We start from the raw sequence: 24922 nt of genomic DNA, 5'->3' as shown, positions 1-24922 counted from the left end.
TGTATATTTTTAATATAATCTTATAATAAAATTTGACAACTACACTAATTGTGATAAAATAAATCTTGGAATAAATAATAGTTTAGGGATTCAACCTCTCATATATCCAACCATCTTCAGCTGGATGTGTCAAAATACCATCTGGTTCATTTGGGCAATTAGGTTTTCTAAAGATGATTCTATCGTGAATTCTGTCTGTCTGACCTTGCCAAAATTCGAAACGCCTTGGTTTTACTAGATAACCACCCCTAAATAATAAAAGGATATCAATTGTTAGAACATATATCACTATAATACATGATCAAACAAACAAAACATTAAAAGTCTTCAGATATCCACATGATGTTATAAAAAAACAACAAATTACCATAAAGGTGGCCTTGGTACTTCCCCATCTTTGTATTTACTAGCTAGTTCTTCAGCTTTTTCTTCTAATATGTGGCGTCCTTCAACAGGTACACTTTGGTTACTGCAAAGAGCTCCAATCTGGCTTCTGAATGGACGTTTACTAAAATATTCATCTGCATCACTAAATGGTAACTTTTCTACATCACCTTCGATCCTAACCTAGAATAATTAATGTAGTGGTAAAACTGCAATTGAAAAATTTACTTTTCTACATTTTTACAATAACTTTTAATACAAAAGTTAAAATATTGAACATAAATTAATAGTATAGGGATATCTAAGGTTACTAACTATTGAACAATTTTAGATGTACTTACTGATCTATTGAAGTGATCCCAATAAAATGTAAGAGCTGCACGGGGGTTTTCCTCCTAAAAACACAAATTGTATCAAATATTCTTTACTACTAAATTCCAAAACTTACCAATTCTTTTCCTTTTCTGCTAGTATAATGTGTGAAAAATATAAAACCATCTTTAGTAAATCCTTTAAGAAGGCAATATCTTGCAGAGGGAAATCCATCCCTAAAAATTAAACATTTTAATCAAAAAATGATAATGGGTGAAGTTTGATTATAGAAGAATAATGATTTGTGGGCAGATTTTCCTGGGCAGTAATTATTCATTGATAATTTGTTATATATAAAATTAAAATATTGTTACCAGTACCACCTACTTTGTTGCTGTTGACACACACATTGCATTTGCTTCAACTGTTCTTGGATCATCCTTCACCAACTTAAACCATCTCTCAAACAGATTATATGGTTCTTTAATTTCAATGTCCTTTTCTAAGAAGGATACCAATTTGCTATTGTAACTGGCTCTCATTCCTAAAACAGATAATTTGTAGATATTCAGGTATTTAAACTGTATTAGATTATCTAGAGTGCTTCTGTAACTGCTTTAAATTCATAAACAACTGATAGCTTATTTGATGAATCAAAATTCTTTTATAACCTTAAGTATTGTGACAGTATACTGTAAAATATTTTATTTAATTACCCATTAGGTTAAGTACACGAAAAAATATTTTATTTTGGGCCAGAATTGTCAACATTTTGCCCTTTAATATCTCAAAATTACCGTAACAATTATGCTTTTAACATGGCTGTTGTTTTGAAGTATAGTATTGTTATTGTTTGTACAGATAAAAATCTCAGGTGCTTAACATTTTTTTTATTTAAACCTGCAGAAAAGTAAGAAAGTAAGAAAAGTCATAAACGTATAGACACTTACCACTTAAATCCATATTGTCAGCAACTATAACCTTTGATCACAACCAAGTAAAGCCAGAAGTTTATCTCAACAAGTATGCAATAATATTAAACGAATTGCATAATTTAGTATATTGATTATTATCATCTTAGACAAGGAATTATCATTGTAAACTTTGTTTGTGTTGATATTAAAATGTCTTTCTGAAATAATTTCTTTAAAGTAGGCAACCAATTATACGACTTCAGTCCTGGTTGTACAATTCAATCTCTAATTTTTTAAAACTATTATATAGTATCATAGTGTTTATGGTTCATTTTTTGAGTCCATTCATTAATTTTTATTTATTCACATTTCCGATATTGTTATTATTTTTTTAATTAATGGGATTTTGGTAAAAATTCATAGCGTATTTAGTTATCTCTTTTTTCATGGTTTAAAATGACAAAGAGAACAGATATATTTATTTCCTTATGCTTAAAACTTCAAGCGTTTTCTGCGGCTAACTTCCTTTCTCCAAACACGTTAAGTTATTCAGTATAGTTTTTAGGTTAAGTTTGTGTAATTTGTCATTATTAAAAGATTTACAAGTGTGGAGTGTGCAGTAGCAGATTATTATGGCTGAATCTGTAAAAGTAAGTTGCTGTTTAGTAAGTAGTTACTAAATAAACTTTGTTTTGTCTCAAGTCGACTTATGAGTTTAACGTTACAAATGTCATTTCATGTCCTCAAAAAGCCTCTATGAAAATGTGGTTTAGCTGTAAAGATTCCAGTCTTATTCTGGCAAGTTTTCGACTAATTTCAAATATTAACAATAATGTACTATATCTGATTACTGTTAGTAATTATATCATTTTTGTAGGTACAAGAATACAAAGAAGAAGTAAAGAAACAGGCTGAATCATTAGTACTCAAAGGATTTCCAGAAACTATAGTAAAATTGAACACTATCCTCGAAACGTCTCGCTTTAAAAACAGAAGCTTCAATGATGTTCATCAAGACTTAAACATACCAATACCAGATCCAATCATCTTGAACAGTCACAGTGACCAGCCAGTTGCAAAAAAGGCTAAACTTGACCCCAGCCTAAACCAGGATGGCACTAAAGTTATGATTCTACCTACTGGTGTAGTTTCAACCAACAAAAATATAGTAGAGTTGATAGAACAAGTCAAACCTCACATTAGGAAACTCGTAGAAGACTCAAATCTGGTATGCAAAAACATTTACTTGAATTATATTTTTGGGTATCACAATGATTGTTTTTGAAGTTTTTATTAAATTTGGTCTATTTCTAGATGAATAATGAATTTTCTTCCCTAATGGATTATAATGTTCATATTTTGTTTAAATTTTTTGATGTTGCTGTCTAGGTTTTTAACATGATATGGTTTTTTGAAATATTTGCTTTAAATTTGATCTTTTTCTAGTTAAATAATAATTTGGTTTTATAATGATATAAAAAATGATCATTTCAAATAGTTTTTGGGATATTTTTTATGTTTTTGTCATCTTTTGAATATGATTTTTCTGCAAGACATCAGTTGGTCGATACTTTTCATATCTTTATATTTGATAATTATACTTAAGAATTTGTTTATATTGTAGATTAAAATGTGGATTTCCTTTATGATTCCAAAAATTGAAGACGGTAACAACTTTGGTGTATCCATTCAAGAAGACACATTGGCTGAAGTGCAGTCGGTGGAATCTGAAGCTGCTGCGTTCTTTGATCAAATTTCCCGGTATTACGTTTCCAGAGGTGAGTCAAGTAAAACCTTGATGTTCATGACAGTATTTAATCAAGTATTTTTTAGGTAAATTAATTTCGAAAGTAGCTAAGTACCCTCACATAGAAGACTACAGAAAATCAGTACAAGAACTTGACGAAAAAGAGTATCTTAGCTTATGGTTAGTGATGTCTGAAATTAGGAACAGATACTGTGCCCTGCATGACATTGTTCTTAAAAATCTCGACAAAATTAAGAAGCCCAGACCTTCAAATGCCACCGAATCTTTGTACTAGAATCAATAAAAATTCATTATGTCGTATTAAATTTATTATTAAACATTAACTAGTTGGAGTATCTGGCATGTATGGAAGGTTTTCTAAAAGTAAACATATTTTCTTAAGACTTGAGTTGACATTTTCATGTATATTATTTTTGTCTTAGGGTAGTTGTTCACCAAACATTTTTTGACAATAAAAATAGGCGGAAGTCTCAGACTATTTGTTTCATTCCACCATTCCCTAACAAAGGTATCAAGAAGTATCAGCAATATTTAACTCTTAGTTGACGGGCAGTACTTCTACTTTTTATGGTACTTACTTAAAAATATGTCGTCTAAAACATTTCTGTATATTTACTTTGATTTTTTCCTCTGTGTACTGTAAAGTACATCTTAGAGAATAATAGATGTTAATTTTAATCAACCAGCAACATTATTTTAGCTCAAAAATGATGACGATATTAGTGCATAATCTAACTACAGCTATATGTTTTGTTATTTGTAACACTTGTGCCAATTAATTAAAAATATAAGTATAATATAGATAAAAGTTATAATATTGTAGACTAAGCATTTGACTGAAAAAGTAAGCATTTACTTTTAACAAATAATTAACTTTTCGTTAGAGACTTAAAAGTACCGTCAGGCATTTGGAAGTAATCTTTCTATTGGTGATAGTTTCCAAACTGACAAAAAATCTTATAATGATGATGAGGTGTTAAGTAATTCTAACAATGCTGTACCAGAAAATTTAAGTACACTAGATGTAGATGTGGCTCAGTCCATAGAAAATGGTACATAAGAAGATATCGAGATAAATTCAATGGATGAAATTAAGTTGAGTCATCAGAACGAGATAATTGTAGACAGAAAGTGGCATAAAAGAGAATTCACTACTGTATTTCCAGAATACATGTACCCAACACATACATTAGATGATAATTTTGCTTTTTTGAAACTGGAACTGACATCTTTATACCAAATTGGAGGCATTATTGGTCTAATAGCAAAGATTTAAAAACAGATATTGTTCCATCTGCAATGAGTAAAGACATTTGTTGCTATTGAGCAATATTCATATAAATGACATTACTAACATTAACACAAAAACTAAAGATGGAACTTTAAAACCATTGATAAATCTGGATACTTTTACCCCACCAAACGTTAGATTAACCAATAACTCGAACAGTCAATATCTTCTAGCAAGATTAAGGGAACCGGATATCTTGAGAGCCATTTAACTACATCTTGCTTTTCTACACGACCAATCTGCTGTATGTTATGAAGGATTCACCAACACAAGCGTTAAACTGTTTGATTTCCGAAGGACTTCCCACTAAGACTGAAGATCTACGAAAAATTCTTCCAGAATTTAACGATGCCTATGGAATTGGTTCAACTGATGTCGAAGCTGATCTTGCTGCTTTTAGGTCCTTTTTTACTTCGGAAAGAATTATTCACCTGCAAAAATCAAGGGAAAGTTACGCAAACTACTATTCCGTTGCCTCTCCAAAAGTCCCTTCTCTTCTAGTTGCATATATTTCTATTCTATTCTATTATAAAGATAAATTGTACAAAATAAAGCATATGATAGACAAATTCAACGAAAATTTTTCAAAAAATTATAAAGGAACTCTTGAACTTTGGGTTGACAAATCCATGATACTTTTCAAGGGACGAAGCTCTCTAAAGCAGTACAATCCCAACAAAACAGCAAAGTTGAAGAGAAGTATAAAGACTTTGGACTAGGAACTTGTGTAGTCCTGTACATTATCGAAGAAGAATGGGAAAAGCAAAGAATAATTTACTTTGATAACTATTTTACCTCCATACCTTTGTTAGAGAAGTTAAAACGGGAACAAACTCTACCCTGTAGAACAATTAGACCTAATTAAAAGTTTCTTCCTAATACCTACTGAAAGAGAATATTTATGTAAATATTGAGATTATATTCGTCGAAAAGTCAAACACGAAATGAAATGTCGAGACAAATGCGTTCAGAAGTTTTTGTCTCCCAGATCTAAGCCGCCTTAAAGTCAGCCAGTGAGGTCGTCTGAACACACCCATTAATTTCAAGACAAGGTGGTGTCCAACCACAAAAAATATATTATCGAATCGGTGAAGAAGTTTGCTGACAGGGAGGAAGTGTTAAGTAGTTGGAAAATAAGGAAAACAGGGGAGAAAGTATTTGTATTGTGGAAGTGGATGAGGACATAAATAGAAGACTTCTAGTGGCAGAAAGGATAAAGATCGAGATGGTCCACGCCATGGTGAAGGTGACATGACATCATAGGTGTCAAGTCCATGGCTATATACTAGAAATAGCGAGAAGCTAGTATGAGAAAAGTGCTGGAAGTACTAGATGGAGAGTCATGTGCGATTCCAGTGCCAGAGTAATGCCGTAAAAAAACGCTTAAAATACTTCATCTTATCGAGTGATAAAAATTCTTTGTATTAAACTCTTGAATTCAATCAATAATTTTTAAAAAAAGGTGACAATGGTTTTACGATTTCTTTATTTAGTTCCTTAAAAAAAAATCATCGAGAAGGTTATTTTGAGGCTATTTCTTGCTCGTTGTTTACGTTCGGGACCCAAGGCTTTGGATTGATGTACGTGATTGAAGTGGAAGAACACAAACCTAAAAAATATCATTAATGATACATAAGCAATATTATCTACAAATCGAATTATTTTTAAAATGTTCATAATATCAATAAATTAATTAAAAAAAGTTGTCAAAACATACACACTTATCACAACAATCAAATCATAACAGTTTTGAACGTAAGGGTGCGTTCATTATGATTAAGATCATCAGTGTGGCTATACTTGTATAGAATGAAGAGAACAACAAAACAAGAGGAGATATGTAAATTTCTAATAGAAAAGAGGAAAATGCAACAAGTCTATTATGGTGAAGGAATTGCCAAGTCAAGAAATTATGTTGAAGAGATTTGTTGTATCGGCTCCCTTTGAATATAAGGATGACATGTATAAACCAGAGTTTTGGCCTAATGGTGTTGGCATAAAAAGGTTCCAGATGCATCGTCATAAGGATTTTCTAGATAACCGAGGTGGAAATTTTTTCATAGGAGAAAATAGAGAGCACAAGACACATCAACACAAGGAAATTGAAATACAAAACACAGTCACACGAGCAAAGAATATAAGTATCATCCACCAGAACCTCCAATCCATAGGAAATTGTATTGATGAAATAGAAGAACTTCTAACAAACAACAGTGACTGTAAAATATTATGCACAACAGAACATTGGAAAACTAAAGAAGAATTAAGTGAATATGGAATTAACAATTTTGTGCTGACAGCTAGTCATAGTCATAGAAATAATGTGAACGAACATGGAGGAACAGTTATATATCTTAGTAAAGACATCATTGGCCAGGAAAGAAAGGATATACAAGGGTTATCAGTAGATAGGGTAATAGAGTGTGCTGTATGCGAAGCTAATATAGGTAATAACAAACTCATTATAGCATCAGTTTACAGACCATCAGGTAGCGATCTGGCAGTTTTTTTAAACAAATTTGATATTATGCTGGGAAGAATTATAATAGAAAACACAATTATAATTATAGGGGGAGATTTCAATATCGATCTTAAGAATAACACATTAGATAAAGTAAAATTTTGTATGTTAATTAACTCATATAATATTTGTCATGTAATTGAAGACTACACTACAGTAACTGCCACATCTAAAACTTGTATAGATAACATACTAACAAATATGCAATCATATGTGTCAGTAGAAGTCTTGCACGCTCTGATCATTCTGCCCAAAAATTAACTTTTCAAGTAGAGGAAGCAGAAATGAATACTCTTGAAATGAAAAGACATTTTAGTACAAATAATATTGAAACCTTTATAAGTAAATTACATAATCATGACTGGCTTAATTTAAGTTACAAATGTGTAAATGATCAATGGAATACTTTCTTAAATCAGTTTCTGTATATATTCAATCAGTGCTTTCCTTTTAAAAAGTTAGATTCTAGGCAACGTAAAAAAGGCCTTAATAAAAGAGATGATCCAGAGATAATAGAATATAAGACTCGTTTAGACATCTTGTTTACAATGAGCAGAGTTAACCATAAATTCTATGATTCCTATAGACAGGTAAAAAAAGAATATAATAAGAAACTAATAACAAAACGATCAAAGCTATATGAAAACAGGATGTCTGAAGCTGCCAACAAAAATAAATGCATGTGGCAAATTGTTAGTGAAATTAATGGTCAATTAAAAAGTGTAAATTCAATAAAAGTAGAGGGTAGTCCTCAAGAGATTGCTGATAAATACATGATCCACTTAAATACTACTTTAAATAACACTTTATCTCAATTACAATACACTGAATATAAAGACAACATTGCAAGTAACATAAATTCAGTGTTTGTCGCACCTGTGACAGAAACTGAAATTATGGATATAACTAAAAATTTAAAAAACAAAATGTGTTGTGGAATTGATGAAATACCCACTAAAATCCTTAAACTTTGTATAAAGGAGATAGTGAATCCTCTCACTACAATCATAAATAATTCACTAAAATCTGGTGTATTTCCTGAATGCCTGAAAACTGCCATAGTAACACCTGTTTACAAAAAGGGTGATCCTAAATTAATTAATAACTATAGACCAATTAGCCTTCTATGTTCCTTTTCAAAAATCTTAGAAATGACTATGTATAGGCGGATAACAGAATTTTTAACAAAATGTCATATTATTAGTGCAAATCAGCATGGTTATCAACAGGGAAAATCAACTCAGACTGCGATTTTTCAATTTGTTTGGGATATTTTGAAATGTACTGAGATTGGTCATATGGCTTTGGGTCTCTTTTTGGACCTATCAAAGGCATATGACTGTTTAGTGCATGACCTATTATTTGATAAATTGGAGAAATATGGTATACGTGGACCAGCATTGAACTGGTTTAAGTCCTACTTGGCAAATAGGAGACATTTAGTAAAAATACATAAAAACACTGAAATAGGCATCTCATCTGAAAGCACTATCAATATTGGAGTACCACAAGGAAGTGTGATTGGTCCTTTACTGTTTGTGATTTATATCAATGATCTTCATGGTCTAGTGGCTAATACTACTTCCAGCATAACAAATTATGCAGATGATACAAACATTTTAGTCAGTGGTAAAGCGTTAATGCTAGTTTAGAGTTCCAGAAAGCTAAAGACTGGTTTTCTATGAATAGGTTGGTTTTAAATCAAAATAAAACAGATCTTCTTTTGTTTAAGACAAATTATGCACATTCAGATATGCCAAACAGTATTATTGTAAATAATGTCACTTTAAATATTAGCAGCAGTACCAAATTTTTAGGATTATATATTGACAGTTTTTTATGTTGGGATAAACATGTTGACCAATTATGTATGTCTTTGAGTAAAGTGATTTACAGTTTTAGAGTTCTAAAAAAAATACATGAATAGTAACTCATTAAAAACAGTGTATCATGCTAATTTTGAATCAAAATTTAGATATGGTCTAATAAATTTTGGCCACAGTAGGGACATAAATAATGTATTTCTGGTTCAGAAAAAAATAATCAGAGTTATGTTTGACTTAAAAAGTAGGGAATCATGTAGAGGGCATTTTAGGAGTAATATTATTTTAACAGTTTACGCTGTATTTATTCAAGAATGCTTACTGTTTCTATATAAGAATAAAATACTCTTTAGGAACTTTGAGCCCAATAGTATAGTAAATACCAGGTTATATAATTATAAAATTCCAATACACAGGTTAAGTATAACAGAAAAAAACGCTCTTTATTGCTACATCAAATTGTTTAATAAACTGCCTGAACCTATTAAAAGGGAGGAAAGATTAAGTTTGTATAAACATCAAATATTTAAATTACTGGTAGCTCTTGAGCCATATTCTGTGGAGGACTATTTGTATATGTAACGGTTAGGAATAAGTAAATAATATTTTCGTTTGTGGCACTGTTTTTTTTTTAATAATTTTATGTTCACGGAATGTATATTATTTTCTAAAAATAAAGATATTGTTATTATTGTTATTGATCTACGAGGTAAGACTAAAGTCATAGACGTCATTGAAAGAAGCTGTAACTTAAAATGGAAATGGGCTGGACACGTTGCCAGAATGAAGGACGGAAGATGGACTCGCTAACTAGTTGAATGGAGACCAAGAGCCGATAAATGTAGCAGAGGAAGACCACCAACACGATGGCAAGACGACTTACGAAAGACAACAAAAAACTGGATGCAGCAAGCACAAAATAGAACACTTTGAAGACAAACAGGGGAGGCTTATGTCCAGCAGTGGATTGAGAGAGGCTGATGATAATGATGGAAGATACTTATGATTCTTACTTTGCAATCCTTTGTTTAGTGGAACCGGTTTTTGTCGATATTTCGAAATTCTCAACCAATCATTGAACGCTTTGTCGTTTTCTTCCATACGCTTTTGCTTTTCTTCGTATATTCTTAACTGGCACATCTTTTGTTGTATTTTTCTTTCTAAAATTAGTGAGAAAATTAATGTACGATCAAAATTGCGTATAAATAATATAATGATCCTGTAAAATTCTGATTCTTCAGAAAAATAGAAGCTCTAATTTGATAATTTGGAAGATTTAATGGCTGTAGGAGACTTAAAACTTACCCAACTCCTGTTGCTTCTTTTCTTTCAACCACAATTGAAACCTTTTCTCATTATCTGCTTGTTTTCTTTGTTTCTCCTCAGCCAACCGCACCCTTTCCTCTGCTATCCTTTCTCTTTCCTTTTTAATCCGTTCTTCCTCAAGTTTTTTGGCTCTTCTCCATCTGTTATAACTTTCTTGCTTCTGTTGGGCCTGTAACTGTTTCTGCTGTTCCTCATCTTGCTTCTTTCTTTCTTCCTCCTCTTTTCTACGTTTAAGTTCTTGTTGTTTCTTCTTCAGCCAGTTCTTGATTCTTTCTTCCTTCTCTTTGACGTTCAGGTTGATGGTGCGGTCGGTGTTGATCGACCCCAGCGATAACCTCATTTCGCTATCTATATCTAGCAGTAAATTCTTGGAATTCTTGGATTTCACTGTAATTTGGCTATCCGTACTGGATGAAGATCGAGTAGAGTTAATTTCCCAACTTTCCGATTTCGACGACTGACATTGACAGATAGCAGGATTGCTGATACATGTACATCTTTTTACAGATCTGTCTGTTAGTACCTGAGTCCTCGCACTCCTGCTAGAAGATATATATCCTTCGTCGCTGTCGCTAATATTTACAGATAACGGACTGGTCTTCCTCATGGGAGCCATTATTGGCTTTTCTACGTATATAGCCGGGTTTAAAAACTTTCTCACTAAAATTTTTTCAGGACTGGTCAGACTTTCCGACGACCAGGACTGTCTTGAAGGTATTTCTCTCTGCGAGTCTGGCATTTAATGGTTCCGGAGGTACTTCTTCGGGTATACAATGCTTCGAGAAAAATGTGTCAAACTTACGCGCGGTCAGTAAGGTGTCTTGATCTGTCAACAAAGTAAATACTATAAAATACATCTAGTTTTACTAAGTAGTTTCTATAACCTTATAATGATACGAATGATACCACACTGAAGTTTATGGGAATGTCATTTTAAAGCTGCTTTTAACGACTCATATTTATACAATAGTAAGTTTATGTTAAGTTAGGTGTAGGAGAAAATTTATAAACAATTATTTTGCTACAATTACAGAATACAATCTTCAAACTCATTTTGGCACATCGTTACCTTCTTCTTGTACTACCTCAAAAATGTGTAACAAAACATTTTTCTTTTTACCCGTAACACCAATTGAAATAAAAAATACAATCGATCAACTAAAAAATAAGCCTAGTACTGGTATTGATAACATATCTGTAAAAATAATAAAACTGATAAGTGATCATATATCGATTCCTTTAACCCATTTAGTTAATCTCTCAATAACAACCAGCCAATTTCCATCCATATTTAAAATGGCAAAAGTTATTCCAATCTTCAAAAAGAATGACCCTCATGATATTTCAAATTATAGACCAGTATCTGTCCTTAGCATAATTTCAAAAGTAATAGAGAAGGTTGTATACAACAGAATGTTAAATTTTATAGAAGAATACAATTTATTAACTCCAACCCAACACGGCTTTAGATCAAAAAAGTCAACACTCACGGCTGCATGCAGCTTGTTTGAGCGTATTTATGATGAATTAGATAGTAGAAACCACGTGGCAGGACTATTTTTTGATATATCACGTGCTTTCGACTGCTTAGACATAACATTTATTCGCAATAAATTATATAACGTTGGTTTTAGAGGGATATTTCTAGAATGGATAATAAATTTCTTAAGTGACAGGAAGAGTGTTGTTAAGATGAAAGAATCAAGCTCAGAACCATACACGACAAATAAAGGAGTACCACAGGGATCCGTGCTGGGACCATTTTTATTCCTAATTTTTATTAATGACCTACCAGATCACATAAGGGCACTTATAATATCAATGTTTGCTGATGATACCTCGTTAATAGTCTCTGCACGTACACTAGAGGAATTAAAAATGACAATGAAGACTGTTGTTGACTGCTTTATACGCTGGTGTAATACCAACAGACTAATATTAAACATTGACAAGACGCAAATTATTTATTTTCATTCATACAACTCATTTAAATATGACTATATCTTAACCATCCACGATAGAAACAATATGTTATCTTCCACTCACTCTACAAAGTTTTTGGGTGTATTCATTGATTGTAATTTCAAATGGTCAGAGCAAGTGAATTCAGTGAACATGAAATTGAATAAAGCTTTTTATGCTATATCTAGAATTAAAAACACACTACCCATCTCGGCATTAATGAACGTTTATTATAGCCTTGCTTACAGCCACATGTGCTACAATGTAATTTTGTGGGGGAACTCAGTAGATAGTAACAAAGTGTTCATTAACCAAAAAAAATTATCCGTAAAATTTTTAATTTGGATTATCAACAGTCTTGTAAACCAGTTTTTATTAAACATCAAATTTTAACTTTCTACTGCCTATATATCTATAAATGTTTACTTTATGTCAAAGAGGAAATCAATTCATTTCCAGTAAATTCAGACAATCACTTCTACAATACAAGAAGTGCTGAATCTTTACGAGTTCCTAAACACAGAACATCCAAATTTCAAAATTGCTTCAGATATATGGGACTGACCTTATACAATCATTTGCCAAAAACTGTGAAAGAAATACCACTTATCTCTAAATTTAAAAAAAATGTTAAAGATTTACTCTTAAGAAAAGCATATTATTCTATAAATGAATATCTTGAGGACAAACTGCAATAGCTTCATATTTTACTTGTAAAAATGTTATTTTATATATTTTATGTTTTGTCAATTTTTTTTTACACTGTGAATATTGTATTATACACATTAATGTTTTTTTATACCAAATTCTGTAGTGACGTATCCTATACATTTATTTTGAATGTCTTAAAGGATCAATAAAGATGACTATGACTATGACTATGACTATCTATTGATGGTCCGATAGTTAGCGAATTCTCTTACTAGTTTTCGAAATTTTGATAATTACATTTCCTATAAATTGATGCCTCAGAAGCCAATCGGTGTAAGTCAATAAATCTTTAAAATGAGATAATAAGATGATTGTGAAAGTAGTTGCAGAAAAATCTCATTAGAAATAAATAAATAGTCTTCATTTGTCATAATATAGGTACTATATTCATAAATGCAAACAAGAAAATTAAAAAATTTTCATTCTTTCGAAAAATAACAACTTTTCACCAAAAATATTGACTTATGTGAAATGTCCTCCGAAAATAAAAAACAATTAAATATTCTCATGACTGAACTTAAACAGCCACACGAAACAGAACAACATAACTGAGTACATATTCTTTAATCGAAATATTCTTCAGCATCTGATAATTCTGAATCATTTTCTCTTGCTGATGCAGCTCTCGTTTGATTTATTGTTGGCAACTTTCTGCACCAACGGAAGAGAAGGATGAAGATATCAACAATGACTTCCACGATGCCCTAGAAAGAGAGATAGATACGATTCTCAAACAAGATATGCGCATACTCTGCGGGGACTTTAATGCTAAAATAGGCAAAGAGCCCAGCCTATACCCCACAATAGGTAAACACAGCCTCCACAATATATCCAACGACAATGGCTTAAGACTCACAGAAACTGCAGCAGTTAATAATACGCTAATAAAGTCAACCATGTTTCCGCATAAAGACATCCATAAGCAAACCTGGGTCTCAAACAACCATATTACGCGCAACCAAATTGACCACATCATTGTAGATGCCCGTCATGGGAACAATATTATAGACGTAAGAAGCCTGAGAGGAATAGACGGAGACACAGATCATTACTTAGTCAGAGCAGAAGTCAAATCCAGAATATCTAGCCACAAATACAATAAAACAACAATAAACCCACAATGGAACATGAACGAAATGCACAATACAGAGAAAAAACAAAACTATAGAGAACAACTTGAACAAACCTTTAACTCTGAAAGAGAATACAATGATATAGAACAGCTATGGGAAACGACTGCAGAAATAATAACCAAGACAACGGACAAGATCTTTGGAAGGAGTAGGTAGAAAGGCAACAATGTGGACTTGTATAAAACTGCAAATAGACCAAAGTAAAAAAGGAATATGACGACTGCCAAAAAGAAACAAGAAAAATAATACGCACAAAGAAAAGAAACTATGAACAACAAAAATATGAAGCTATGGAGAGAGACCTGCCCAAACCAGGCTCCAGAGAATCCTATAAAGCAATTTCCTCTGAGAAAAGAGGACATAGAACCAATTCCATCCATACACTGAGAGACAATCAAGGCCGTATGATAATCGACGGTAAAGAAGTAACTGAAGAATGGAAAAAGTATTTTAGGGACCTTCTAAACATCATACAGGAAGAACAGCACAAAGAAGAGATCTATATCATAGCGAATATACCCGTCAAAAATCCTTCCTTTGAAGAAACCCAAAAGGTCTTAAATAAGCTGAAAAATCACAAAGCGCCGGGTACGGACGAGATACCAGCAGAACTTCTGAAATATGGCTGAGACGCACTACGTCGCCAAATCCACCAGCTAATAACGCACATATGGTTAGAAGAGAGGATACCAGCACGATGGAAGGAAAACATAATAGTGCTCATCCACAAAAAAGGGGACAAAACAAAATGCGCGAATTATAGAGGAATTTCACTCCTAAACACGGCATATAAAACCTTCTCAAACATCATTCTTAGTAGACTAATCCCATATGTTGAAAATGTCCTCGGCGAATATCAAGCCGGTTTTAGGGCAAACAGATCAACAATAGATCAACTATTCACGCTGAGACAACTTCTAGAAAAGGGATGGGAGTATAACAGACCCATACATAATTTTTTCATAGACTTTCGACAGGCATATGATAACGTAGAAAGAAGCCAAGTATAGAATGCCATGGCGGAGTTCTCAATACCAAAGAAACTCATTCGGATGACCAAAGTCTGTATGGAGGGTGGAATATCTAAAGTACGTGTAAATAATAAACTGTCTGGCAGCTTCGAAATCAACAGTGGACTCGAACAGGGTGATGCATTATCTCCACTACTTTTTAACCTTGTATTAGAGGAAGCCATGAGGTCGGCCGAAATAAAAACAGAATGGCTATCGGTTCAAGGTCCCAAGCTATTACTCGCATATGTAGATGACATAGATCTGGTTAGAGACTCCATCCTATCAACGAAAGATATTTTCAACAGGGTGGAAGGAGCAACAAGTGAAGTAGGGCTGAAGATTAATGAAGAGAAGACGAAATATATGTGTATAAATAGAACGACACGAAGAGACAGAATAGGACAAAATGTGACGGTCAACACCTTCAATTTCGAACAAGTACAACGTTTTAAGTATCTGGGGGCCGTAATCACAGCTGACAACGATGTTACTGAAGAAATAAAAGACAGAATCCAATCTGCAAACTGCTGTCTATTCGCACTGGATAAGCTCATAAAATCAAAAAATCTTATAAGAAGTTCAAAGATCAAAATCTATAAATCGAAGTCTATAAAACGAAGAAAAGCTCAGACGTTTTAAACATACTTAGAAAAATTTTCGGACCTCACCATAACATCACCACAAACCAGTATAAGATCAGAACCAATATCGAATTAAAAGCACTCTACAATGACGCCGATATTGTCCAAGAAATTAAATCACAGCGACTAAGATGGGCAGCTCACGTGCACAGACTGCATAACGTAAAACTGGTATGGGAGGAGATTCCCACAGGCAAAAGACCACTAGGACGTCCCAGAATGCGATGGAGAGATAACATCCAAGCAGATCTCCGGAAATTGAACATTCCATTTGACCCTAGGTTGATGGAAGACCGAACAAATTGGAAAAAAGTTGTACAGTCAGCCAAGACCCACCCAGGGTTGTAGCGCTACGTGATGATGAACTTTCTGTAGAATGAGTGATAATGTGGTGGAGAGATCAATCGTGTTTCTTTTTAATTTGCTTCACTGGTCTACGCTCAGAATATAAAAGATCTTGAACTACATTAAACAAAATTTGATGCTGGTTTTAAAATATCAATTTTATCGAATTTAGTTTGTTTTGACAATAATTTATTTTCACATTTTATGGTACAGATTGATGGTACAACTCTTCAATTTTCATACGTTTCACATAGAGTTAATATCTTCGTAATTTTCTGAGTAATTCACAAATAGATCTCTAGTATAAACAAATTGAATAACTTTGAAACTACTATAATAGTCTAGGCGGGATCTGTTTTGGATTGGACATTTTCCATAGGAAGCTATTTTTTGCTGGAATCCCTTCAGGATATGCTAAATATCGATAATCACGATATGCGCCAGTTGCAAACCCTGTGCTAAATTTTTTATTTAACAAAATCTGAAAACAATTGAAAATTTCTCATTTTTTTGCTCCTATTTTCGTTTATAATTCGGAAAATATTGATCCTAGAGAAAAAATTATAAGAAGTTAAAAGTTTCATTTTTCAATTTTACACAATATTTCGTTAGCTAGAAATTAAAAATTTAATGTTTATTGTTAAAAAAAAAAGGTATTAATTGGAAAAAAAGTACAAAAAAATGAAGTTAATCCTTTAAATGTTTTCGACTTTCTAAACTTGACTTACAAGCTCTATATTCCGCCTAGAAAAACCTTTTAATATGTTTAAAACGTGTGCTAAATTTTGTTAAGATCGGTCGGATAGGTTTTGCATAATAATTTTGCAACCCAGCCTACTGGAAAAAAATCGCAAATTTTCAAATTTATAGTAGGCCCCAAATAAGGCCCTCAGATAGTTGCAAATTTTTTTGCACATAAAGGAAGGCTCAAACTTTCAAACGCTTTTTGTAAAATTCAAATCGGTTTACTAGGAGAGCCTAGAAATTTTTTTAAAGTTTTAAACATTTTTTATATATATTAAGCCTATAAACAAATTGAATAACTTTACGAGCTTTAAACATATCAATTTCAAAATTTATACACTTAAAGAACATTAAAAGACGCTTCTTAAAAAAAAAAACAGATACATTCTGCTTACTGGTTGCCGAGATATTGAAGGTCAAAGTTGGCATATATTTGCCGTGTAACCATAAGTGATAGAGGGCTCGTTACCCTAGTTTTGTCAAGTACTTCTTATATGAAAAGTTTTACGTAATAAGCTTCATGGCAACATCCATAAAAAAGACAAATAAAAAACCGTTTTCGAGTAAAATGTCGCTCGAAATGCATGAGAGGTGGTGGGGGACATTCACTTGAAATGTGAATCGGCGAGTTGAAAATCATAGGGCGCGCTAAAAATTTCATTATCTCGGCATCCTGTTTTTTTTTTAACCAATTTTGCTCTTTTTTTTGAATCGATGTCTCGGACGAGAAGGATTTTAAATATCATATTTTCAAATACCATTTTTAATTGCAAATTGGGAAATTTGTATTTTCCCAAATAATATATAAAATATATAAAAGTAATTGCATTTTCTCTTCATGCATTTTTTTTGAGCTTGCAATTTATAAATTGAAGTAAATTGTTACTTTTCATGTAAAAATTACTTGACAAGACGAGGGTATTTGTTTAAAAGCGAGCCCTCTATCACTTATGGTTACACGGCAAATCTATGCCAACTTTGACCTTCAATATCTCAGTAACCAGTAAGCCGAATGTTTTTTTTTTAAGAAGCGTCTTTTAATGTTCTTTAAGTGTATAAATTTTGAAATTGATATGTTTAAAGCTCGTAAAGGTATTCAATTTGTTTACAAACCTAAAAATTGTTTAAAACTTTAAAAAATCTTCTAGGCTCTGTTAGTAAACCGATTTAAATTTTATAAAAAGCGTTTGAAAGTTTGAGCCTTCTTTTATTTGTAAAAAAATTTGCAACTATCTGAGAGCCTTATTTAGGGCCTACTATAAATTTGAAAATTTGCGATTTTTTTTGCAGTAGGCTGGATTGCAAAATTATTATGCAAAACCTATCCAACCAATCTTAACAAAATTTAGCACACGTTTTAAACATATTAAAAAGTTTTTCTAGGCGGAATATGGAGCTTGTAAGTCAAGTTTAGAAAGTCGAAAACAGTTAAAGGATTAACCTCATTTTTTGTACTTTTTTTTTCCAATTATTGCTACTTTTTAAACAATAAACATTAAATTTTCAATTTCTAGCTAACGAAATATTGGGTAAAATTGAATAAGGAAACTTTTAACTTCCTATAATTTTTTCCCTAGGATCAATATTTTCCGAATTATAAACGAAAATAGGAGCAAAAAAATGAGAAATTTTCAATTGTTTTCAGATTTTGTTAAATAAAAAATTTAGCACAGGGTTTGCGACTGGCGCATATCGTGATTATCTATATTGGGCACATCCTGAAGGGATTCCAGCAAAAAAATAGCTTCCTATGGAAAATGTCCATTATGGTCTGAATTTCTACAGATCCCGCCTAGTCTATAATGATGGGTAAGATATGCAGCAAAAAATAGAAATACATTTTTAGCACTCAATTGTTACTAATTAAAAATTGCAAATATTGCGGATTTGCAAATTTTCGGAATGCGATAAAATCTCGATTTATTACCTGTAAAAGCTGCATTTAGAACCGTAATTCCTCTGTGATTAGAGCATTCAAAGATATCTCTCTTTTTGTGAACGGTGCAAAGTATTCCAATATTTTAATCACTGAGAAGGGATTTCTGTGTCCAGATTTCGTGTTCAATCTAATTGAAGAGTAATAGTCCAAGCCATGAGTGTTTTGCATAAGTTTTCAGTAGATAGTGACATCTAATTGTGATAGGAAAATTAGTAATACATGTCAACAAGGAAATAACCAAACTTGTTACAAACAAGAAGCTAACGAACTGGATATCGCCACTGGAGTTAAGTGAGGATACCCAAGTTCATTAGTGGGCACTGAAGACTGTATGATGACGAGGTTAAATAAAAAACAATATTAACACACATAAAAATGATTTTATTTTTCATACAACTACCTTATTGCTTAATTATATAAACAATCGTAATAAATAATAAATATCGTAATAATAACAAACTCTAATATACTTGGAAATACTTTATTGGAAAATGCTAAAGCATTATATGCTTAATAGAAGAAACCTATAAACACGTTCCAATGTTTTTCAAATTACTATGACCATTTGCATATTTCTGTCTAAAGTCTAGCAATTTATTTATCGTTTTGAGAAGTTTTTTATCGTTTTTATGAAGTTGTACTTTATAATAGGTTGTGACTTCCAGGTCGCAATTCAAAATACAAGTTATTAAAAATTTATGTAAATTATTTTGTTTTTTGTTACTAGAAAATAAAATTCTTCTAATGGTTTATGTGTATCTGCTTTATTTCTAATGACAATTTAGACATTGTAGAGTAAAACATATTAAACTGGTTTTATCAAAAAGAACAACACTTTTAATACAAAAATAAAGCATGTATCGTTCTTCTAGAGAGTTTTGAAAAACATTGGTAACTCTATCAGTACTTTTCCAAGAATTCCATAAAATTTTGGTCTAAATCATACTAGAATTAAGTAAATGGAATAAAACATTAAATAATTTGTAATATTTTTAAAATCTCTGATAATTTTTTTTACCTTTTTGATCTTTCTGGGAATGTGATCAGTATAAACTGAGAGGGGTTCGTCTAGTGATCGAGTGAGGACCATGACAATCGAATAGAGATTGTGGCAGGTCCAAGAAAAGACGGGTAAATTACATTCGAATCAAAAATAATTTTTACTGAAAACAATGTCTTCAAGAGAAGAGATGACACGAAGAGAATTTTACTAGAAACCTATAAACGCATGTAGCATTTATATGTAGATTTTTAAAAAGCCTTCGACACGTTTAAAAGATTATAAGAACAAACTAGCATTAAATTGAAAATGTACGATTTTGGAAAAGTGCTGATATATAGCAAACAATTAAACTAGGGTACTTACCTATTGTATTTACAAATATAAAAGTTATTTTTGGAGTGATATCGTTAATATGAAAAACGAATTAAACTGTTAAAAATTCATAAAAGACGCTATAAACTTCAACATTCAACAAGATATACAGAAAATAGTAAAAACTACTATGTCTATGAAAATAATGAAAGAAGATAGTTTGGGAATGTACATTACAAATTAGTAGGTATTGTGCACCAAACAGTCCCGAAACAACCTTAACAATACCACAGGAAATTTAATTATAAATATAATTGGGGAGATTTTAGACAAAGCAAAGTTAAAAAAAGCAAAAGAACAAGCTGGTTTTTGAGCTAGAGTATCTACATGAAATAGGAACAGAGTTGACGATGCATGCAAGAATGCAACACAAGAAAAAAATGAAGCCTACAAAAAGATCCTACCTACCCGACGAACTAGAACAACTGTAGAGAATTACCAGACAAAGGGAAGAGAAGAATAGAGGATACACAAAAGAAAAAACGAAACCACTTAAATAAGGAACTTATAAAGAAGTAAAAAACTTCAAAATTTGTATATTGGTACAAAAACATTTAATTTAAAACTTGTTAAAAGTGTCTTCCAAAATTTATAGATACATAACGTTTTCGATCTAGCTCAGATTATCCTCAGTGCCTTCTTAAGTGCCTTCTTAAGTGCCACAGTCTATTAGACTGTTAAGAATCATGTTTGATTGCAAATAAACACTGCTCTTATGGACTAGGAGATTACATCCTTATTAATACCCCTATAAAGTTTACAACTAAAATTTGATACGAGCGAAGAAATTGGAAGATAATTTTATTAGGTGAAAGGCAAGTTCTTCGAATTGAAAGATCGTAGACAGATGCATTATTCGCCATAAAGCAAATTACTGAGAAAGTTTGATTGACTTTAACAGAATACGAATACTGTTGTAAATTGGTGAATAGCTTACGGAAGCTACAAACATAGGCAACGAAAAAAGAGAGTAAAGTTCATGGGACTTACATTATATTTAATCAAATAAAAAGGATAGATAACAGAGAACATAAAAATTAAAAATGTTCTGTTACGCAGACGATATAATATTGACACAGCCCAAGATGAAGGTAATCTACAAAGATTAGTCCACAAATGCAACACAAGAGTAAAAGAATTTAATATAAGGATCTTTAATATAACTCAGATTTAATATAACTAAGAGGAACGAAGTAGACGACTCCATGAGTCTTCTTCTTCAAGTGCCATCTTCGTTCCGAAGGTTGGCGATCATCAGGGCTATACGTATTTTCGAAACTGCTGACCGAAACAATTCGTTGCTGCTACAGCTATACCATTCCCGTAGATTCTTTAGCCAGGAGTTTCGTCTTCTTCCTATGGACCTTTTTCCTGCTATTTTCCCTTGCATAATTATTCGAAGCAGTTCATATCTTTCGCCTCTCGTAATGTGTCCCAAGTATTGCAGTTTTCGTTTTTTGATCGTAAATATGACTTCCTTTTCTTTATTCATTCTTCTCAAGACCTCGACATTTGTGACTCTCTTGGTCCATGATATTCTCAGGATTCTGCGATACATCCACAGTTCAAATGCCTCTAATTTTTTGGTATCAATCTTTTTCAACGTCCATGACTCCATTCCGTAGAACAGCACAGAAAGTACGTAACGTCTCATCAGGCGAAGTTTCATTTCAAGGCTCAAATCTCTTCCGCAGAACACTCTCTTCATTTTAGTGAATATGGGTCTGGCTTTTTCTATTCTTATTTTGATTTCTACTGAGCTATCGTTGTCTTCATTTATAAAAGTGCCTAAATATTTGTATTTGCTAACTCGATCGATAATTTCATTGTGTAAATATAAATTTTGGACATTTTGTGTTGATTTCGATATTACCATAAATTTAGTTTTCTTTATGTTCAAAGATAGTCCATATTCTTCGCTGCAGTCTGCTATCTTATTCACCAATGTCTGTAGCTCTTCAAGTGTTTCTGCGATCAGAACGGTGTCGTCGGCAAATCTCAGATTGTTTAATCTAACACCATTTATTTTAATACCTACGGATTGCTCAGAGAGTGTTCTATTCATTACGTCTTCGGAATAGAGATTAAACAGTGTTGGTGACAGTATACACCCTTGTCTCACACCTCGCTTTATTTCAATTTCTTCAGTGGTATTATTCTCTACTCTTACTACTGCTTTCTGATTGTAGTACATATTTGCTATTAGTCGGATGTCTCGTTTATCTAAATTCTTTTCTGTTAGGAGTCTGATTAGGTGATCATGCCGCACTTTATCAAAGGCCTTGTTGTAATCTATGAAACACATGAATACATCTTGATTTATGTCAAGACATCTTTAAGACATAACGTTCAGTGCAAACAACGCCTCTCTTGTTCCAAGTCCATTTCGGAATCCAAACTGGGTATTATTGATGTCCATTTCCAGTTTTCTGTGTACTCTAGAGTGTATAATTTTCAGAAATATTTTCAGTACATGGCTCATCAGACTGATTGTACGGTCATATATAATACAACTCAGAAAACCAAAAAAGTAATGATGGCACCAGCATAGAACAACTAGTGGAGACAAAATATCCAGGAATTACATTGTTCAGCTAAGAAGACGTTGGAGTGGGAAGAGAAAAAGATCAACTACAAAGGCCAATACATGTGCAAAATTTCTTAATAACACCATTTGGCGAAATTGTCACATTAACACAGATGAAATCAAAAAATTACAAAACCACGATAAGAGCAATAATTACAAATGAAATTGAACATAAAAAAACTGCAAATACTGAGAAGAATGACGGAAAACAATACGAAGTGAATAGATCAGAAGAAAATGTATTGTATTGGAAATAAACGACTGGATATTTAACAGAAAAAATAATAGACAAAACTGTTAATATAGCAAAAGAAAAATAACCAACATACACCGTTCACTGACCTAGAGGAAGGAATAATCTTCCATAGATGCATTAATCTGCCAAAGAACAAAGATGAAGATTTAGAAATAGCCTGTGGTAGTGTTCGCACCGTGAGAGTTTCAAGAGAGCAGCTCCCAAAAACTAGTATTAGAAGTCACAATGATGAATGTCTTTGTGAAATAAATTGTTGGATGTGTTTTAACGTCATAAACTGATTACTGTTTTTTAACGATATTGATGTAATGATTATCACTTTCAACTTTTATATTTCAAATACATTTAATAGAGCACAAATTTAGAACATTTAAAAAGTACTGCAAATAAAAAAATCTAAAAATTGAAGGTACAGTGTTAGCAATTACTTTTTTATCATTGATATTGCTTAAAAAAACTGATCCACACACATGCAAATGAAACATGAAACCGTAAAGATTAAGTATTGAGTTTATAACACGTGATCTTGGATTGCTAACAAAAAAAAATAATCGCTATGTTTTGGATGAAGCAGCACAAATAGAAGTTTTAGGCACGTTTACTGCAGAACCCTCCACATCACTTGTCAATGTGGCACACCAAGTAGCAATGTCTAACGAAACTGTAAGAACATCACTCTTCCTCCTCTATCCTTTATCCTTCGTAAGGATGTGGTGACGTTATGGTATTTGACGAATAATTGCTATCCATTCTTCTCTCTCCTGGGCGCGGTGTGCTGCCTTAGACAGAGAGTAACCGGTAGCGCACTTTATTTGGTCTGACCATCGGAGTGGCGATCTTCCTCGGGTTTTTTTACCATCTACCTTGCCTTCAACCACCTTCAAGAACATCACTAAAGTTACATAAATTTCACCCGTATAAAATTCAAATTCTTCAACAGCTTTTTGATGATGATTTTGACAGAAGGATTGAATTTTGCAAAACAATGACGGATTTAATATTTGCAAACCAAAATATTTTACAAAATATTTGCTTTACTGATGAGTATACGTTTTTTCTTAACGGACACCTTAACACGCAAACATTGTAGCTACTGGAGTGATGAAAATCCGTGACTTTTAAGGGAAGTTCAAACACCCCGAGAAATTGAACGTTTGAGCTGGTTTTCTTGGAAATACTATTATTTAAACTTTATTAATTGAGGAAAATCTAACTGGTGAGCTGTTTAAATCTGCTTGTAAAAGTAATCGACCCGTTAATAACAACTCCTTTAGAAAATCAAATTTATGCGGCTGGTAACAGGATTTTGCAAGAAGATCTGATTCACTTTCAACAAGATAGAGCTCCACCACACTACAGATGGATTGGTCAAAGATAAGTAATAGAATAGCCACCACGATCACCCGAGTTAGCACCTCCGGATTTTTTCCCATGGGGATATCTAAAGTCAATTGTCTACGAAACAACCTCGAGATTTGAAAGATTTAAACGAAGGAAGCTGTCGCTGTCTGTAGCTGTGGCACGCTGTCTTTAGTCTTTAGGACTCTGTGTGTACCTGTCTGTAAGTGTGGTACGCTGTTTGTAGTTTTAGTGGGGAGGCTAGTGACGCTAGGATCTGTAGACATGGAATAAATACATATACTTTACAAATTTTTTTGTGGTTCTAGTTTAAAAATAGTCGTGAGCAAGTTTTTAACTTGCGGCGGGCCGATTTTAAACTCATTGTCGCACGCATACAATACTCATTTAACTTCTGGATTAATATTTTATCTAAGCAGTACTTTTTAAATGTTTATATTATACTTAGACTACAAATTTTAAATTACCTAAATACAAACTGTATATTAGACTACTTCTTAAGAAACTACGTACTATAA

The 24922-nt window shown here is 32.4% G+C and overlaps 4 protein-coding genes across 6 annotated transcripts; 2 read left to right on the top strand and 2 right to left on the bottom strand.

Annotated features, from left to right (window-relative positions):
* Positions 1 to 1843, bottom strand: LOC140440994 (pyridoxine-5'-phosphate oxidase-like). Of its 2 annotated transcripts, none has more exons than XM_072531364.1 (6): positions 1647 to 1843; positions 1084 to 1240; positions 833 to 932; positions 726 to 779; positions 368 to 567; positions 1 to 248 (listed from the first exon to the last, which is right to left on the bottom strand). In XM_072531364.1, the coding sequence occupies exons 1-6, from the start codon at positions 1657 to 1659 to the stop codon at positions 83 to 85; spliced, it is 690 nt and encodes a 229-aa protein (XP_072387465.1). In that variant the 5' UTR covers positions 1660 to 1843; the 3' UTR covers positions 1 to 82. The 2 variants fall into 2 exon arrangements, with proteins under 2 accessions (XP_072387465.1, XP_072387464.1); XM_072531363.1 differs by lacking the exon at positions 1647 to 1843 and adding an exon at positions 1413 to 1593.
* Positions 1844 to 2104: 261 nt separating this feature from the next.
* On the top strand, positions 2105 to 3851 carry REG (proteasome regulator gamma). Of its 2 annotated transcripts, none has more exons than XM_072531362.1 (4): positions 2105 to 2260; positions 2488 to 2838; positions 3235 to 3388; positions 3444 to 3851. In XM_072531362.1, the coding sequence occupies exons 1-4, from the start codon at positions 2243 to 2245 to the stop codon at positions 3650 to 3652; spliced, it is 732 nt and encodes a 243-aa protein (XP_072387463.1). In that variant the 5' UTR covers positions 2105 to 2242; the 3' UTR covers positions 3653 to 3851. The 2 variants fall into 2 exon arrangements, with proteins under 2 accessions (XP_072387463.1, XP_072387462.1); XM_072531361.1 differs by lacking the exon at positions 2105 to 2260 and adding an exon at positions 2288 to 2408.
* A 2287-nt stretch (positions 3852 to 6138) lies between these two features.
* Positions 6139 to 11176, bottom strand: LOC140440500 (uncharacterized). Its single transcript, XM_072530889.1, has 3 exons — positions 10319 to 11176; positions 10027 to 10173; positions 6139 to 6278 (listed from the first exon to the last, which is right to left on the bottom strand). The coding sequence occupies exons 1-3, from the start codon at positions 11076 to 11078 to the stop codon at positions 6190 to 6192; spliced, it is 996 nt and encodes a 331-aa protein (XP_072386990.1). The 5' UTR covers positions 11079 to 11176; the 3' UTR covers positions 6139 to 6189.
* A 2576-nt stretch (positions 11177 to 13752) lies between these two features.
* Positions 13753 to 14301, top strand: LOC140440938 (uncharacterized). The gene has a single exon (XM_072531289.1). It carries the CDS (start codon positions 13753 to 13755, stop codon positions 14299 to 14301), a length of 549 nt encoding a protein of 182 aa, XP_072387390.1.
* Positions 14302 to 24922: the final 10621 nt, after the last annotated feature.

The sequence above is a fragment of the Diabrotica undecimpunctata genome, chromosome 5 (assembly GCF_040954645.1).
Source record: "Diabrotica undecimpunctata isolate CICGRU chromosome 5, icDiaUnde3, whole genome shotgun sequence".
Classification (NCBI taxonomy): Eukaryota; Metazoa; Arthropoda; class Insecta; order Coleoptera; family Chrysomelidae; genus Diabrotica; species Diabrotica undecimpunctata.
This window is presented reverse-complemented; position numbering and strand designations above follow the sequence as displayed.